This window comes from Rhinichthys klamathensis, unplaced genomic scaffold (genome assembly GCF_029890125.1).
Source record: "Rhinichthys klamathensis goyatoka isolate OS25496 unplaced genomic scaffold, OSU_Roscu_1.1 h1tg000595l_1, whole genome shotgun sequence".
In the NCBI taxonomy this organism is placed as follows: Eukaryota; Metazoa; Chordata; class Actinopteri; order Cypriniformes; family Leuciscidae; genus Rhinichthys; species Rhinichthys klamathensis.
Window position 1 is genome coordinate 65,499 of NW_026607051.1, and position 18,778 is coordinate 84,276.

The following is an 18,778-nucleotide window of genomic DNA, read 5'->3' on the forward strand; positions in this document are numbered from 1 at the left end:
AGAGGCTGCAAGAGTTGTATCTTTCTGAGAAGTTTTGTTCATTGTCTTACATCAAATAAATTGATGTCATCTCTGCAGTTTCACAGGGACTCCCTAATTAATGAACACTGGTGGCTTCTATTTGTTGGCTGAAGACTGTTAAGCTTAGCATGGGTTACCTTTAGTGTGCACCTAATGACTAAATTTGCATGGTTGTTTTAAGAAAGAAAGGACAAAGTGTAGAGAGGCCTAGATATTGTCAGTTGAGAAACAAATCATCTGTCTTTATATGAAGACTTCTGATGCAAAAGCCTCTAAGTGCCATCTGAAAATTTCTTCTAGAATGATAATTTTTATCAAGCTCGTATGTTTATATTCAGTTATTTCACTTTAATGGCAATGACAATTACCTATTAATTGTCATTAAAGTGAAATTACTGAAGAGGAGCTTGATAAAAATGCTCATTTTAAAAGAAAATTTCAGATGGCACTTAGAGGCTTTTGCATCTGAAGTCTTCATATATTGCTTCATGTGCTCTTTTGGGTGACATTCCTTTATCCTTACCCTCGCCATCACCTCTATCTTCTCAGATAATATTCAAAAAAAAAAAAAAAAGTATTTGTTTAGTTTTTTAATCTTGTCTCTGATATGGCCTCTAGGATGCTGCAGGCAAGGTTCTGGACAGATGGACAATAATGTCCCGGGAAGAGGAGATCATCACTCTACAACAGTTTCTGCGCTTTGGTGAAACCAAGTCTATTGTGGAATTGATGGCCATCCAGGAAAAGGAGGGTCAGGCAATTACAGTGCCCTCATCAAAGACTGACTCTGGCATCAGAACTTTTATTGAAAGCAACAATCGCACACGTAGCCCTGGCCTTCTGTCGCACCTAGAGAACAACAGCCCCTCTAGTATTCACCATTTTGAGAACATTCCAAACAGTCTGGCCTTCTTGCTGCCCTTTCAGTACATCAACCCAGTGTCAGCCCCCATGTTAGGTCTGCCACCAAATGGACTGAACATTGAGCAATCAGGTCTCAGAATGCGAGAGCCAAATCTGCCTAATCAGAGTGAGCAGGTGGAGACCAGTGAATCTGAAGTGTCCCTCTCACCGTTTCGTAGTGGTCAGAGCCCAAGTCGTGGAGCAATGGGGACCTTACCCAACGCCATTGAACCTAAAATAGAACCCAACAGAGCTTCACCCATTTCTCCAACACCATCTACACAGCAGTCCCAGCAACCACATACACCAACACAGCAACAGGGGCAGCAACAGCAGCAGTCAAGCACTCTGAACAACCACCAGATCCATCACCATTTTGAAAAGAATGAACAATCGAAAACCATTACACACTCTTCTTTCTCTTCCAAAATGCATCGCATGCGTCGAATGGGTGCAACCTCACGTAAGGGTCGTGTTTGCTGCAACTCCTGTGGCAAGACTTTCTATGATAAGGGCACTCTAAAGATCCATTACAATGCTGTGCATCTGAAGATTAAGCACCGTTGTACTATTGAAGGCTGCAATATGGTCTTCAGCTCTTTGCGAAGTCGTAACCGCCATAGTGCTAATCCCAATCCTCGCCTACATATGCCTATGCTGAGGAACAACCGGGACAAGGACCTCATTCGCTCCAGTTCTGGGACTGCCACACCTGTCATATCAAGTGCCAAAAGTGGCTTCAATATAACTAGCCCAGGGCGGCCACCACTAAGCTTTGCCACCCCTCCTCTTGACCCCATGATACATTCACCTCTGCAGAGCCCTCTTGTCTTCCCTTCCCTGAAGTCTGTGCAGCCAGTGCAACCTGTGCCACCCTTTTATCGCACATTGCTCTCACCTGCTGACCTAGTTAGTCCCCCAGTCTCTCTGCCTACCAGTCCAATTTTGCCTACCACAATCAACAGCACATCTTTGACGGACCAGCAACAGATGTTAGCTGCTAGTTCCCACAACATGGATGTATCTGAAACATCAAAATTTTCTCATCACCTACCCACAACTCCCAGTACCCAAGATTCCATGACTCTCGACCCAATGCCTAAAAAGAAGCCTCGTAAATCCAGTATGCCAGTAAAGATAGAGAAAGAAGTGATAGATGTGGCAGATGATTATGATGACAAAGATGATGATGATGAAGATAGTTGTCACCATCACCACCATCAGCCATCCAACATCCATAATAATGTCAATGGCAACTGCAACAACAACAATAACAGCAGCAGCAGCAGCAGTCATCATTGTGGGGGTAGCAGACATCAGTCTCCATCACAGAATGAAATGAGTCCCAGTCTAGCCCTTAGAGGCATGCTCCATCCTGACCAAGAAGAGTGTGGTGGGAGTCATGGTGGTAGAAGTCATGGCGACCTGCGTTGTATTGACAGTTTTACCTCTGAGGACCAAGATCATGAGCGTGACTTTGAAAATGAGTCAGAGACATCTGAATCCAAAATGTTCTACCGGGATGAGCTGATGGACACTGACGGACATCAGCCTGCCCTAGAGAGAAATCTCGATAAGGAATACCAGGGGGTAGAAGAGGAGGGACACCTCCAGAAAGATTTGGAGGAACAAAGACATTCCCCACCTTCACAACACCAGCCTGTTATCAAAATCAAAGAAGAGATCAATGATCCTACTTATGACATGTTTTGCATGGGTCAATATAGCCTTTACAATGGGGGTATGGCAGCTGCTGCTGCCGCTGCTGCCAGCATGGCTGCCTTACATGAAAGTTTCATCTCATCAATGAGCTATGGAACAAGCCCACCGAAGTTCCCCTCCCAGTCCCCTGAGGGTGATCTCTGCGCTAGTCCTGATCCCAAGATCTGCTACGTCTGCAAAAAGAGCTTTAAAAGTTCATACAGTGTTAAATTGCACTACAAGAATGTGCACCTAAAAGAGATGCATGTGTGTACTGTGGCTGGATGCAACGCTGCTTTCCCCTCCCGACGGAGCAGAGATAGGTGAGACAAATCACTTTTTATTTTCCACTAAAATCAAACTGATGTATGCTGATATAAATATGATAACTGGCAAACTTAAAACAGGTGGTTTTGATACATGTATATATTTTTTAAAACAATAATGAAACAATACATTTATAATTCACTCTACTATACATTTTTTTATTCTAAAAAGTTATTATCATGACCTCAATCTTTAATTTTTACATTTCATAAAGTTATTATATGTGGGGAACCTGTTTAATCTTCATTAGTGCAAGTTTGATGGGGACAAATAGTTGAAAAAAGATGTTAACAAATTATGCTTTAACAGGAAGAATGTGTTGATTGTACATTTCTGCAGACAGTTATTTAATGCATTAATGTGCTGTTTACCTGTACTTGCTCACCTGTCACACACAGGTAGACATGCATACATTAGCAGAGGCTGCAGATTGTCAAACCACTGCATTCATTATCGCATCAGGAGGTGCAGGTTTCTCCAACTGCTAGTTAACACATTTACCATAAACAGTCCCAGAATACATTATGTTAAAGGACAAGAAAAAAAAAAAGGTTCTTCAGTCAAATGTAGACTTTCCAAAGCAAATTGTTTTGGCTCTACAAGTAAAGTGCATTCTGGGATGCTATTAAAGTCAGCCATATCATTAGTGACATAAAACTCACTACTAATATTATTCAGCAGAAAGTTACACAAATTGGTTTCATTTAGTGGCCCTCTTACATACTCATACCGTAGGTCAATGCATGCAGTCTTTTAAAACTGCTCTACTTCAAGGAAGTACATAAAGAGTAAGAATATACATCTGTATCAAAATACGGAAATATGAAAAAAGCTTGATAGACATGCACATTCAATTATTAATCCATCTCCAGACCAACATTCACCGTTGTGCTGTGAGACAAAAGCATCTATCCTTATTTTGTTGCCAGAGGAGCAGTGCATGTCAGAAAGAGCCCTCTAGACAGTCAAGCACTCTAAAGAGAGACAAAATAGACCTCATCCATCTCATTCACTCCAGAGGAAGGACAGATAAGAGTCTGTCTCTTCTCACCCTCTCTGGTCACAAGTGACAGTTTTATTTAGATAACAAATGATTGAAGGCATGTTAATGTGTGTGTGTGTGTGTGTGTGTGTGTGTGTGTGGTTCAGGTATTCCCTACTTCTCCAGGCAGAGCAGTCCTGCAAATAAGCTGACATACTAATAATACCATACCCTCTGTATCATTAAAAACATTATTCAATATTTTAATGTTTTACAATAATTTACAAATAATAGTTTTAGTAATTTACTAGAATACTACTTTATAAACTCACATTAAACATCTTATCTATCAACATATGTAAAATGTATGTATCACAAACTTGAATGAATTTAAAAAATGAAGAATATCAGTCTGAACATAGATGGCTTTAAAATTCAAATAACAAATGCTAATGTGGCATCTAAATTCAGTGTTAAAAGACTTCTCCACACTGACTTTTAAATGAGCTCTTGACATCCCTGAGTAGGAAGTCAGTTTGATAAATTGCATCCAATTCAGTTATCTCAAACAAGTATCCATCTCCCCTTTAAAATGAATAAACATTGGCTTGATCATTCAATTATGATAAAAAAAAGAGTGTATAAGGGATGTGGCCGAATATTACTACAGCAGGTACACAACATTTGATGTTGTTGTTTGTGACAAATAGGGAGAAAATAAGTCTGTAATTGAATAGCATTGCATGTTACATCATATTTTTTTTCTTCAGCATGAGTTACATGAATGTAAATGGTTGCATATTTTTTGCAAGAGAAGCAGTGTGATTGATTGCTGGAAACACACACACATCTCTCAATCATTATTTATTTCTGTTTGAATGTATGTATGTATGTATGTATTAATTAATTAATTAATTAATTCATTAATTTTCTTATGTTTTCTTCACTTGCTGATTGGTGATGACCCTGAGTGTTTGCCTGGCTCCAGATTCCCATGGTGTGCTAATATTCGGTCTACAGTCTCACACAAGCCAACTGTGGTTAGGGAGAGTGAAGGTTAATTCTATCTTTCCCATTCCTCTCCTCTCTTCCTGTGGCGTTGAGACATGATGTCAGGCTTAGAGAATTCAGCACTCCAAACTATGACTAAACTTTGTCATTTGCGTTTAAACATTCTTAGCTACTGTGATGATGGCCTTGACATAGAGAGAGTGATCTGATCTTTAGCTGCCCACTGCACATTAGAGGAAAAGATAAAGACAAAAACAAAGTAACTCATCATCTAATGTGACTCTCTTTCACTTTGAAATTGAGTATTACAACTCATTTCACAAATGTGCACACTTAGCAGGAACTGAAAGGGCCATCAAATCCTAAAGATGATTAACATTCTTAGGAAAAGACACATTAAGAGCCATACCTCTCTCCTCCTCTGCAGAAAAAAAAAGGATTCTCAGGAGAGGCTGCTTCAAGCTTTGGGCAAATTGGTTTGGCTGCTACATTTAAGGTCGGAAGGGAGGGATAGAGAGCTGAGGAGGTTGTTGGGGGATGGAGGAGGGGACTGAGAGGCATAACTTAGTTGTGCCCTGAAATGAGGTTGCAGGGGAGAAGGAAATGAGGCAGAAAGGCTTAAGCTGATAAATGAAAGGTTAGACTCAATCATGGAGTGTTAGGGCTTGGGCTTTGTGTTTAACTGTTCTTAGTCAAAATAAACAAAATACATTAAATCTCTCTCTCTCTCTCTCTCTCTCTCTCTCTCTCTCTCTCTCTCTCTCTCTCTCTCTCTCTCTCTCTCTCTCTCTCTCTCTCTCTCTCTCTCTCTCTCTCTCTCTCTCTCTCTCTCTCTCTCTCTCTCTCTCTCTCTCTCTCTCTCTCTCTCTCTCTCTCTCTCTCTCTCTCTCTCTCTATCTCTCTCCCTCTCTCTCTCTGTGTGTGTGTGTTGTGGTTTGACCTATATCAGGGGTAGACAAGTTCGCTGTCCTGCAGAGTTCAGCTCCAAAACTAATCAAACACGCCTGAACAAGCTAATCAATGTCTTCAGGATTACTAAGGCTACAGGCAGGTGAGGGTTTGTTCAGGGTTGGAGCCAAACTCTATAGGACAGTGGACCCAAAGTTACACCCATTGTGGTATGTATTCAGGTTTTAGGCCACGCCCCCTACATTATGAGGACACGTCAATGTCCTCATAATTAAAATCGCTAAATAAACCTAAACAATTTTTTAATAAAAAGGTAAAATGCTGAACTTTTTTTTTTTTTGAGGGTTATGTTCAAAACATAAAAAATAAAACGTATAGGCTACTTGCCCAAAAAACGTTGACAACAGATGAGTAACTAGGACTAAACCAATAAAATGACAATAAAAACTAAGACTAGATAGAGCAGAACAAGACAAGAACCGGACAATATGAGACAGATTCAAATTCTGCTGTAATGCAGCAGTAGTAAGTTGATAGTGTCATTTTTCAGCTTAATTCAGTTCAGTGTTGATTCAATTCAGTTAACTCTGTAAAGTTAAATCATTATGAAATAATTCAATGCTCTGTGTGTGTAGCCTATTGCCAATGTCTGTTAGCTTTGAAATAACATATGGTCACATATTTCTAAACATTTAATTGTTTAGAAATACTTTAAAAAATGCTTTCTCGAACAAGGACTCAATTCCACCTGTCTCTGACTAATAGCAATTAGCAAGTATCAAATCCTGGGTCATCTGTGTTTATTTAGCTGTATCTTATTTAATTTATTTGCAAAGGAAGTGGCTGGAGTTTATTCATTCAAGCAAAAGCAACACAACTGTAACTAAGCGGTGTGCTTAATATTATTTGGATGTAAACAGGGGGCGGGATCCAATCAAAAGGTTGCCTATAGATAGACTATAACAGTAACTTATAGTTAAGACAATAAATATCATATTCTTGAAGCATGAATACAGCAAGTGTGCGTGCGTCCGTGCTTGCGTGTTGTCCTGGTAAACCCTACGTTATGGGGACTTGTGTCCCCACAAAGATCGCAATATCCAAAATCCTTGTTCTTGCAGGGATATTTTTTGGTCCCCATGTGGAAAACAGCTTATAAATCATACTAAATGATGTTTGTTTGTTTTTTTGAATGTAAAAATCCTGAGTTTTCTGTGATGGGTAGGTTCAGGGATAGATTAAGGATTAGGGTATAGCATATATAGTTAATGCCATTTAAAAATAATTTTGTCTATGGAATGTCCCCATCAAAGCTTTCCATGTTTTATGGGGGCATTCCATAGACATAATGATTTTTAAATGGCATAAACTATATATTCTATCCCCTACGTGTGTGTGTGTGTGTTTGTGTTGCCAATTAGTTATGGCAGCTTAGAGCTTATGAGCAGTGTGAGGGTGCAAATTTGAAGTACGGTCACATGCTGCAAAAGGAGCTGCCAACTTAAAGGTATAGTTCACCCAAAAATGAATATTAGCCCATGATTTGCTCACCCTCAAGCCATCCTTAGTGTATATGACATTCTTCTTTCAGACAAAATACAATCGGAGTTATATTAAAAAATGTCCTGGCTTTTCCAAGCTTTATAATGGCAGTGAATGGCCATTTATGTTTTGAAGTCCATAAAAGTGCATCCATTCATGATAAAAGTACTCCACGCGGCCCTGGGGGGTTAATAAAGGCTTTCTGAAGCGAAACGATGCGTTCGTGTAAGAAAAATATCCATTGGAGGCGTCAAAGCTTACGCTACTCCCACATCCTATGACGTTTATGGCGAAAGAGTAACACTTAACGATGTATGACGTAGGACCTACGTCATACATCGTTAAGTGTTACTCTTTCGCCATCAATCGATGCGTACGGCCATTAGATACGGCCACTAGATATTTTAGTCGATAAAGTCTTAAATATGTATATTTTTCTTACACAAACACATCGCTTCGCTTCAGAAGGCTTCTATTAACCCCCCAGAGCTGCGTGGAGCACTTTTATCATGAATGGATGCACTTTGATGGACTTCAAAACATAAACGGCCTTTCACTGGCATTATAAAGCTTGGAAGAGCCAGGACATTTTTTAATATAACTCTGATTGTATTCATCTGAAAGAAGAATGTCATATACACCTAGGATGGCTTGAGAGTGAGTAAATCATGGGGTAATTTTCATTTTTGGGTGAACTATCCCTTTAAGCATCATCAACTGCATAAAAAAATCAGTCACAATGAACAAGCTCTACATGATTGCTGTGAGTTATTCAAAATAAAATTTGTTGTCCCCTTAATTTTAAGATATCATCTAAAATAGTTAATTGTTTCCTATCAGAACTAAACTGGTCTGATATTTTATAAATACAAACAAAATACAGTAATGGTCATGTGTACACATGCATATTCTCACGTGCTTATCTGTTGACCACCACAGTTAATCAGTATGCTGTTCTCTTTAATGCTGATGATGCTTTGGTGGTCCACTCCTATATACCTAATATCAACAGAAAGGGTCCCTCTATTGAATTTATTTTTACTTCTTGCAGGAGAATGTCGGATAGGGAACTAAATAATTAAAGAAAAGGGACCCTTTTTGACTGCATCAACCATGGCACTGCTGGTAAGCTCTACAATACATTGTACAATCTATTTGTCAGTCAGAGTCAGGTTTACGTGACTATTTAAATTACTTTTAACCCTTTCGCATGACCTGGAATTCCTGTGGTCTTTTTTATTTTAATTTCTTGTATATATTACTTTTAATTTTAGACAGAAAATGTAGTGAGCAATTGTAGTATGGCACCCACAGAGGCTCAGTGCACACACAAATCTTGGTGGTTTTATTTTGGTTTGGTTACTACATGTACTAGCCAAAATTGCAGTGTTTTTCATTACACTAGAATATTTGTTTAGTTGTTAGTTGAACTTAATGAGGATTGACATTTTACATAGTCTCATATTTGAGGGACATTTGAACAGTTGTCTAGAGGCAGATCAAGTTGTAAATAAATCAAGTTTTAGATTAATTGCTGCAAAGTCACTTTCTCTTGTTATGTGTTATGTGATCCTGGATTGGGGTGAGAGAAAGTCCATCTTTATTAAAGTGAAGCCTGAATGAACAATATCCTTATGGGTCTCGATTAAACTACCTTCTGGAGTGAGTAAATGTGCTAATGCTATCCAAGTCTGAGTTAATATGTTATCAAGTTTCCCTCTATTATTGCATTACCACAGCTCGAATCAATTGATAAACTCCCATTCAATGAGGTGGAGTATTTAATTGAGTCAGAGTCAATTGCATTTGTGCATGCCTGCAGACATGCTGACAGGAGTAAACACTTTAGCAGAATACTACTGTCTAAGCGGTGTTAGAGTTATTGAACTCTCTGCTGTGTCAGAAAGTAGTGTGCTTTAACACACATTCATGCAGTCACTCAAATAAAAGCATGGCAATGCAGGAAATGTGATAAATTGGTGCTATACAATTAACATAATTAAGTATTTCGTAGGGCTGGAACGACTTTTCGACGTAATCGATTTACGCATTGTTTATTTTTATCCCTTATCCTCTTGTGTCATGTGTCATCTTTCACACAAAACACATTTTAGAGCAAACAACTCTAGAGCATATGCTAATGGCTAGTATGGCAGCACCGCTTAATACTGTTGCAATTATACAGCGTTTTTTTTTGTTTGTTTTTTTACGAGCGTGACAACCCCATTCTCTAATCAAACTGACACCTGCACATTTTCAGTACTCACAACCACATTCTCGACAAACCTGCACCAAATGAACTGAACCGGACTGGACAGTTGTCTGCCATGTCATATAATGTGAGAGCCACATTGAACTGTATAATCCTGACAGGTTTAGTTTACTCACGTAGACGGAGAAATATTAATTTTATGGAAGTAAAATAATGACAAATGTTTTTGAAACAAAAAGCTTGTTGAATTGCACTACTTGAAAAAATATGCATTGCATTAAGTCTGCTTGCATTTTAATGCATTGTATTTTTAGGGCTTGCATTTTTATGGGCTAAATATTTAGCTGTGAATATTTCAATTCAATTTTTAAAAATTCAATAATCCATATTCACCTTTCAGATTTCACTTCCAAAATATTCATTCTGTTTAAAAATACAACCTATAATATTCAACAGGCAATTTTCGGTCCATTTTATATCACTTTACAAATTCGCTTCCACAAATTCAGTGGTTCAAATTCGACAGAAAATTCAACATTTGACATCCGGGAACGGCAGGAATATCAGTGGATTCCCGATTGATAATCTCCATAGCTGTTAGTCGACCTCACCAGCAGGGGGTGCAAGTGGCTATTGACGAAGAAAACGTCTCAGGTTACTACTGTAACCATAGTTCCCTGAGAAAGGGAACGAGACGATGCGTCACTTGACGCTTTGGGAACGCCCCCAGCGTGAATGCGTCTGAGCATCAATGTCAACTAGTCCAATGGAAAGAATGAGTGTCACGGGCGGGTGACGTCATGACCAGGAAGGCATAAGAGCACATCCGGTGAAACGCGGCATTAGCTTCAAAAAGTCGAAGCAAGCCGATCACAGGGATGCAGGAAGTATGGCAGGGTGACGCATCGTCTCGTTCCCTTTCTCAGGGAACTATGGTTACAGTAGTAACCTGAGACGTTCCCTTTCGAGGGAACTCGCGATGCGTCACTTGACGCTTTGGGAACGAGAATACCCAAAACGCCAGAATTCCAAGTACCTGAGTGTCAGTCTGTTGGAACTAAGCACTAAGCACCTGAGAACCTGGGGCAGCATCCAGGTCCAAACTGTAAAACCTGACGAATGTGAGCGGTGAAGACCAGCCTGCCGCATCACAAACGTCTTGGAGAGAAACCCCAAATAACAAGGCTTTAGAGGCCGCCATACCCCTCGTTGAGTGAGCTCTGACCACCAAGGGACACGGATGGTCACAGTACTCGTATGCAAGTGAAATAGCCTCGACTATCCACTTACTAACCGTCTGTTTAGAAGCAGGAAGACCCTTCTTAGGTGATCCAAAGCAAATAAATAACTGGTCGGACTTCCTCTTGAAGATGTCCGATGAACATAAGTATCCAGTGCTCGCACTGGACACAAGAGGTTCAGCCTTTCCTGGTCCGCAGATGTAAAAGTTGGACAGAAACCTGCAGCACAATAGGCCTCGGAATAATGGTAGGCACCTTTGGAACATATCCATGTTTCGGGTAAGAATGCCTTGGCCATCCCCGGTGCACTCAAGGCAGGTGGGGACCGAAAGGGCCTGAAGGTCTGACTCTAACAGGGACGAAATAGCTAGCAGAAAATAGTCTTAAAAGAAAGGAACTTCTCTGAGACCAAATCTAAGGGCTCGAAGGGAGCCCCAGATAGGCCTTCTAGAACTATTGCAAGGTCCCAAGCCAGCACCCTAGTGCAAGTTGCAGGCCTCAGCCTCAAAGTGCCACGAAGGAAACGAGTGATCAGGGGGTCTCGACCCAAAAATGTACTACCCACCAGGGCGTGGAAAGCCGCAATGGCCGCCACGTATACCTTAAGTGTGGAAGGACATAGACCTGATACAAAGCGTTCTTGCAGAAACTCGAATACTGTGTTTACTGAACAGTTAACCGGATCCCACTGACGCTGGTAACACCAAGAAGTGAAAAACTCTCGAAATAGTGAATATAGTTTCCTCGTAGCGGGAGCTCTGGAGCTTAGAATGGTCTCAACAACCTCGGTTGAGAGACCACTCTCTATGAGTTGGGCCCCCTCAGAGGCAAAACCCACAGTTTCCAAATCCCCTGCCGGGGGTGCAATATTGCATCCCCTGCCTGAGACGGAAGGTCTCTCCTGATCGGGACCTCCAAGGGAGGTCCGTCGAGGAGAAAAATTAGGTCCGCAAACCAAATTCAGCTCGGCCAGGGTGGTGCTACTAAATAGGCTTATTCCATCCTCGCGGAATCACTCCAGAACTCCTGGGAGCAGAGCAACAGGGGGAAATGCGTACAGACGTAGCCTCAGCCACGTCTGCACCATAGCAACCAGCCCCGAGGGGACTGGTTGAGTGAGGGATAACCAGAGTGGACAGTGCGTCGTATGCTGAGACGAGAACAAATCCACTTCTGCCTGGCCATAAAACTCCCATATTTGCTCCACCGCCTCGGGGTGGAGTCCCCTGGCCTCAGCCCCTGCCTCGACAGGGTGTCTGCTCCAATATTCTGGCCCCCCTGGAATATACACTGCCCTCAGACAGCGTAATTTCCTGAGGGACCAAAATAATAGGCCACCAACGTGTTGTCTGTGGGTCAAGAACCAGAGTTTCCTCCATATAACCAAGGCGCGGGGATACTGCCGCGTGATCTTGATCGTACGGAGTGGGTTTCCCCTCAGGGAGAACCCTCTGGTCCTGAGCCACCACTGTAAAGGTCTCACGTACAGCAGGTCAAAGGGTATCACATTGAACGCTGCTGCCCTGAGGCCTAACAGTCACTGTTTCAGAACAACACATGATGGCCCCTCAGGTCTGGGAGGAGATGTCTCAACGCATTGAAGACGACCATCATCTCTAGGCAATTCATGTGCCAAGCGAGATGATGACTCCTCCCAAGCCCTGAGCTGAGCGGCCTTCCAATACCGCTCCCCAGCCGGTGAGGGAAGCATCTGTCGAGATAGCAACTCGATGGCAAAGAGCTCCCAACACCGAACCCTGGGTTAAGAACCAGTGTTTCCTCCATATAACCAAGGCACGAAGGCACGGCCGCGTGATCTTGATCATACGAAGTGGGTTTCCCCTCGGGGAGAACCCTCTGGTCCTGCGCCACCACTGCAAAGGTCTCATGTACAGCAGGCCAAAAGGTATCCCGTTGGACGCTACTGCCACAAGACCCAACAGTCTCTCGAACTGTTTTACAGTGCGTGACTGGCCTAGCCTCAGCTCTTTTGTGGCTGTTAGGATAGCAGCTACACGAACGGGCGACAGAGTGGCCCGCATCGTCACTGAATCCCATACCACACCAAGGAAAGTGGTTCTCTGTACTGGAGAAAGCACACTCTTCTTGGCATTGAGCCTCAACCCCAACATCTGCATATGAGCGAGAACGACACCTCGGTGCCGAACCGCTAACTGTTCTGATTCCGCTAGAATCAGCCAGTCAACTATGCAATTCAGAATGCGTATACACTGCAGCCTGGCGGGGCCAGAGCTGCGTCTATACACTTCGTGAATGTTTTCGAACCCCCCTCAGAGGGCGCGAGTCCGACGCAATGTCGAGTTGACGCTGCGCCAGAAGCTCGCTGGAGAACGCTGCGCCCCGAAGCACCAAGGGTGGCGGGGTTGGCAGAACGGTCCCCTGAGGGCACAGAGATGGAAAGGGCACCGTATAATGAGGTGTACACCATTCCACCCCGGTTGGGGCTGCCCTCACCGGTCTGACGCCGTGGCGCCAGACCTTTTCTTTTGAGCCGCAGCCTTCTCAGCATGAAGAACGGTCCTCGGATCCGGCTTCTGCTTTGAAGGCTTTGGCTGCTGTGTTGTGTATGAGAAACTAGCCGGCTGGAGCTGCTCACGCCCAGCAGCCCCAGTGGGTTGGACATAGCGAGGGAGAGATTATCTTGTATCTTTCTCCATGATTCCCATCAAATTGAGCCAGAGGTGTCTCTCAGTGACCACATTTCTTTGGCTGCCATCCCTGAGAGATAAATCTGAGGCCCGACGAAGTTCTCAAACCACATCGGGCCAAACTCCCTCACTTCTGTCCAAATACCACAGCAGGTCAGCCTGATATGCTTGCAGCACTGCTATAGTGTGCAAGCAGGCTCGTGCTAGACCCACTGCCATATATGCTTTTCCCACTAGATTAAAAAATAGTTTTCTTTAATGGTTTAGTGAGAGAAGCCGACGCCTTCAGGGACGATACTGAACCGGGAGACATAGCTCGCAAGTGTCTGTTCTACCCGGGGTATTGCCCCATAGCCATACTCTCTTAACCCCCAAATATCTGAATATACATGAATGTGGGGCTAAAAAATGAGTAAGGCTTTTTCCATGATATAGACAGCTCGCTGTGCAGATCGGAAAAAATGGAAGGCCCCGTGATGGAGGTGGAAAAATAGAGGGAAGGAAACTCGTTCAATTTATTTTAAGGACGAGTGCCCCCTTATTTCTGCTGGCCATTAAATATTTAATTTATCTACAGCCTTAGTAAACACCTCCACCAGCTTATTATTATATATATATTTTTTTATATACATTCTTTATATATATACACTTTATTTTATATACAATATATAAACTATCATATATATATATATATATATATAGGCTATATATAATTCTCATACGCTGGGGAAGAGATGGCAAATCCACTTCCCCCATGATTGTGTACACTTTCAATGCCCAGCACATCTACCTCCTCGGAGGTAGAGCACTGAAGCATTGATTTCTCTCCCCGGGCGGAAGAGACCGCAGCGCGGGCTTCCGAGACCGGAGAGAGAGCACTGGATCCCTCGTGGAAAGGGAGGAGATAAGATCCGCGGACCCGTCTCCAACCCCGTAACGAGATCCTATTCGCGATCCACAGGAATGCATTCTCCGCGCTGCCTCGGCAGACACGTGTCCTGCACCCCGAGGATCGCGAGCCTGGCCACTTTCCTCGAAAAGTGACAGGCGGGAGTGGAGCATGCGAAGCGAAAGCTTCTCACAATGTTGCCCTCGGAGGCTGATACCGCATGCTCCACTCCCAAACAAACTACACAAAGCTCGTGTGTGTCCCCACCCGTTAAATAACGCGGGCAGGGAGAAGCACAGAGTTTGTAAAGTTGTTTCGCCATAACTCTTCCCAATAATATCGAACAGACAACAATAAATAGACAGAGACAGAGTAACACAGATCGCTTGCTGAGACACAGAAGCTAATGCCGCGTTTCACCGGATGTGCTCTTATGCCTTCCTGGTCATGACGTCACCCGCCCGTGACGCTCATTCTTTCCATTGGACTAGTTGACATTGATGCTCAGACGCATTCACGCTGGGGGCGTTCCCAAAGCGTCAAGTGACGCATCGCGAGTTCCCTCGAAAGGGAACTATAGAGCAACGGGTGAGAGACTCATTCATTCATAAAAACGTATTTACAGAAATGGAGCAAGCTGTAAGTTTGTGATGATGATCAGGGCCAGTAAAGCTATGTAAAAGCTGATAAAGACATAAAAGCTGTGTTTACATTTAAGTCTTCACATTTAGTTTTGCACATGTAAGCAGCTTTCTCTACCGTGAACAAGATTATAATGTTATTCCCCAATGCTGATGTACAGATAAAACGTTAAATCTGAGGTAGTAGACATATATTTCTCTTCGGTTGTTTAGTTTACTTAACTTCATATCACCAGCTGCAGAACTGGGGATTCCCTCAATAAGTCATTCTCCAGGATTCCCCTGCGGTCAGGACACTTAACGCTTAATGGACTAATACAGTGATATAAAAGACCAAACTTGCACCTTATTGGGGATGTAGACTATACTAGACAAGGGAATTCAGAATATGAACGTAACGTGCAAAGTTTCACGCTAAGCGATTACCAGTGAAATACTGGCATAAAGTTGGCTTGACACTGCATAGATATTCGGTATTCGCACATTTAGGGAGCGTCTCTAAAGTTACATACGACATTGGTACACACGTTTCTAACTTCAATAACATTTGAAGAGAATGACTTGCAGTCATAAATAATATTTTGGAAATGAAATCTAAAAGGTGAATATGGATTATTGAATTTTTAAAAATGAAAAAGTGTGTGAAATGTTTTGAATTGAAATATTCATAGCTTAAATATACAACCATGTTGAATTTCAGCCCATAAGCTTTTTTGTTTCAAAAACATTTGTCATTATTTTACTTCCATATAATTGCATTCAACCGCAGATCCAACGGAGCTGCAATTGGTGCGAGCTGTGAGGCACGCAACTCAAACAAACTCTCTGCACTGGGTTACTAACCATTTAATGTCCTTGTTAGTTGTTTAAGATATCTGATGGACGAACTCACGCCTTGATTGGACTCGTTAATTTAATAACAATTTCAATTATGATAAAACTTCCCAATGTTATGGACATTACCATTTTTGATACTGTCACTAAATGTGGTCGTGAGTCTTAATAATGTGCAGGCTTGTATTAAGTGGTGCTGCCATACTAGCATTAGCATCTGCTCTAAAATGTTGTTTTGTGTGAAACATGACAAGGGATTAGGGATGAAGATAAACAGTGTGATTACTTTGATACGTCATTCCAGCCCTAGTAATAGGAGATCTTGCAGCAACAGAATTTTACTGCAAGATATTAGCACAATCAGTGTCGTACAGAATATTCAGAAGTATATTTAGTATAAATTTACTGAAAAGAAAATAAACAAACAGGAGAGTCTGTCAACATTAATGTGAAAACATGTTCAGTTAATCACTGTAGTTTTTTGTTTGTTTGTTTTTTGATATATATATATGTTTTCAGTTCAAATAAATTGCTATAGGAACCCTGTTCTCTCTTCCTTGCAGACATAGCTCCAACATCAACCTGCACCGCAAACTACTGACCAAAGAGCTGGATGACATTGTCCTGGACCCCCAGCTTACAACCTTGCCTAAAGATATGCGTGCTGAGTTCCTATCAAAGATCTATGCTGACCACCACCTGGGACTGGAGGGGGTGGGAATTGCTGCCAGTGGACCACCACGAGGCAGAAGACACGAGGGAATGAGATCCCCAGTCACTAGAGTATATTCACACAGCAATGGCTATTGCCATGGCCCCAATGATGACTACATGGTGCTGGACCTGAGCACTGCCTCTAGCGTACAGTCAAGTGGCAGTGTGCAATCCTCACAGGAGTCTGACGAGGGCAGCGATGATGGCATCCTGCTGGATGACCTGGAGGGTGCTAGTGAAACTGAGGACTGCAACCCTAGTTCTGGGGCTCAGAGACTGGCAAGGGAGGGAAAGGATGGGGAAGAGGCCAGGAAGGAAGGAAAAGAAGGAGGCACAGAGGAGGGGATTCTGCGCTGTGACCCTTCCTTCTCACCATCCATCTTGGCATCCAGTGGAGGTAATGGTACAGGAGGCATCCTTTGCACCATCTGCCACAAACTGTACAGTAACAAAGGGACTCTTCGGGTGCACTACAAGACTGTCCACCTGCGTGAAATGCACAAATGCAAAATACCTGGCTGTAACATGATGTTTTCTTCTGTGAGAAGCAGAAACAGGCATAGCCAGAACCCCAACCTACACAAAAATTCCCCTTATACCACAATGGTTGATTAGATCAATCCTCACAACATCCACACAACAACCCCCTCTCCATCCCCCCACAACAGTCCCATATTGCTACGAAAATAGCATTATTCCTCTTAAACGTCTTTTCAAGTATGAAAAGTTAGAGCAGAATTTTGCCCTTTTGACATTTCCGTTTTTGGAAGCAAAGGACTTAACATACAATACAACACCATAGATCCCTCAATCCCTGACACAAACTTCTTCTCAATCTCTTATTTGTGACTCTTGCCTGCAGAAATGATCTTGGAAAAAAATCCTGCATTTGTGTAATAATAGCTTTTAAAAGAATCCCATACAAGTGCATGACTGGCTTAAATATGTAAATAATGTTGTTAGGGGCTTTGGTGTGAAACAGTTGTATTGATGGTTGATATTTTGTTCATTTGTTTTTCATTTTCTTTTACTGTAATACTTTCATTTTAATTAGGTAAGGTAATCAAGACAAAGTAGCATCTGCCTAGCTTGATTCATTTATATTGGCTTTAAAAAAAGTTTTAGAAAAGAAAAAAGTTAAATATGTGACTTGTGAATTGTTTTATCTACCTGTTAGATATACAGATGGAGCTGGCATGCTTTAGCTCTAACAAAGTACTTTTTTATTTTCTCATGTTTATAGCTTTAGTAAAAAAAAATGAAAAGAAAAAAAATGCACTTTGCAACTATACTAGTGGGACTTGTAATAATATTACAAGGATAACACTTTACAATGATGGTTGTCCAACATGGAAAGGACATTTTTAAGGATACAGTGCCAAATGGTAATTACTGTACCTTTTATAAGAAAACGTGCCAGATCTTTATATGAGAGTAATCTCATTTGACATGATTAAACCCAATATTCATACCATTTAATAAGTGTTTCAGGTATATTCATTTGAATGCAGTAAATAAGTATTACTGACTCTGATCATAACATTTGACGAGTAAACATTTGAAGAGTATAAGTGTATGGTTAAAGGCTGAACTAGCCCAGAGGTTAGGTAGATAATCTTTCTACTGCATGTAGTATTACTTTAAAAGTGTTAGTATGTGTCCTGTAATTTATTTTGTCTCTATAAATTTGAGCAATTTTAACATATAGAAATGCCATTGACTTTTCAGTGTGCCACAAAAGAGAGGCTCTAAACTGTGACCAAAATCAAAGACAACGTTCCAACACCCAATGAAAAGAAATTACATTGAGAAGAAGTTACAGTAGTTTGCTATCTCCTCCAATGCATTACTTCCAGACATTCATTGACTGTTTAAATTTTTTATCATTATCTTGTTCATGGCATGCATTGTCTATTGGCCACACAATAACAAGACAAAGGACTATTAAATTTGAACCAGTTAGAGGCTATGTAGATATGAGTATTTATTTCTAGGTATCTGTTTATAATAATTAATTGAATGCAAATTAGCCCTTTGATGTCTGTTGGTTTCAATTGGAATAAATGAAATGAAAGATAATTATGAATGAATGACATGTAATTTACAATACTGGAACTCCATGCAGTCCAAAAGGTCATTAATGTTGGACAAAGACGAATTTGCTCCCTACTTTATGTGCTAT

At 41.7% G+C, this 18,778-nt stretch overlaps 1 protein-coding gene across 1 annotated transcript in view; it reads left to right on the forward strand.

The window, feature by feature from the left end:
• LOC130075655 (zinc finger protein basonuclin-2-like) overlaps window positions 1-18,534 on the forward strand; it is a 50,212-nt gene extending 31,678 nt beyond the window's left edge. Inside the window, exons 2-3 of the mRNA XM_056240398.1 lie at window positions 640-2,948; window positions 16,446-18,534. Coding sequence (XP_056096373.1) covers window positions 640-2,948; window positions 16,446-17,211 — 3,075 coding nt within the window. The 3' untranslated portion in view covers window positions 17,212-18,534. The remainder of the gene's footprint in view (window positions 1-639; window positions 2,949-16,445) is intronic.
• Window positions 18,535-18,778: the final 244 nt, after the last annotated feature.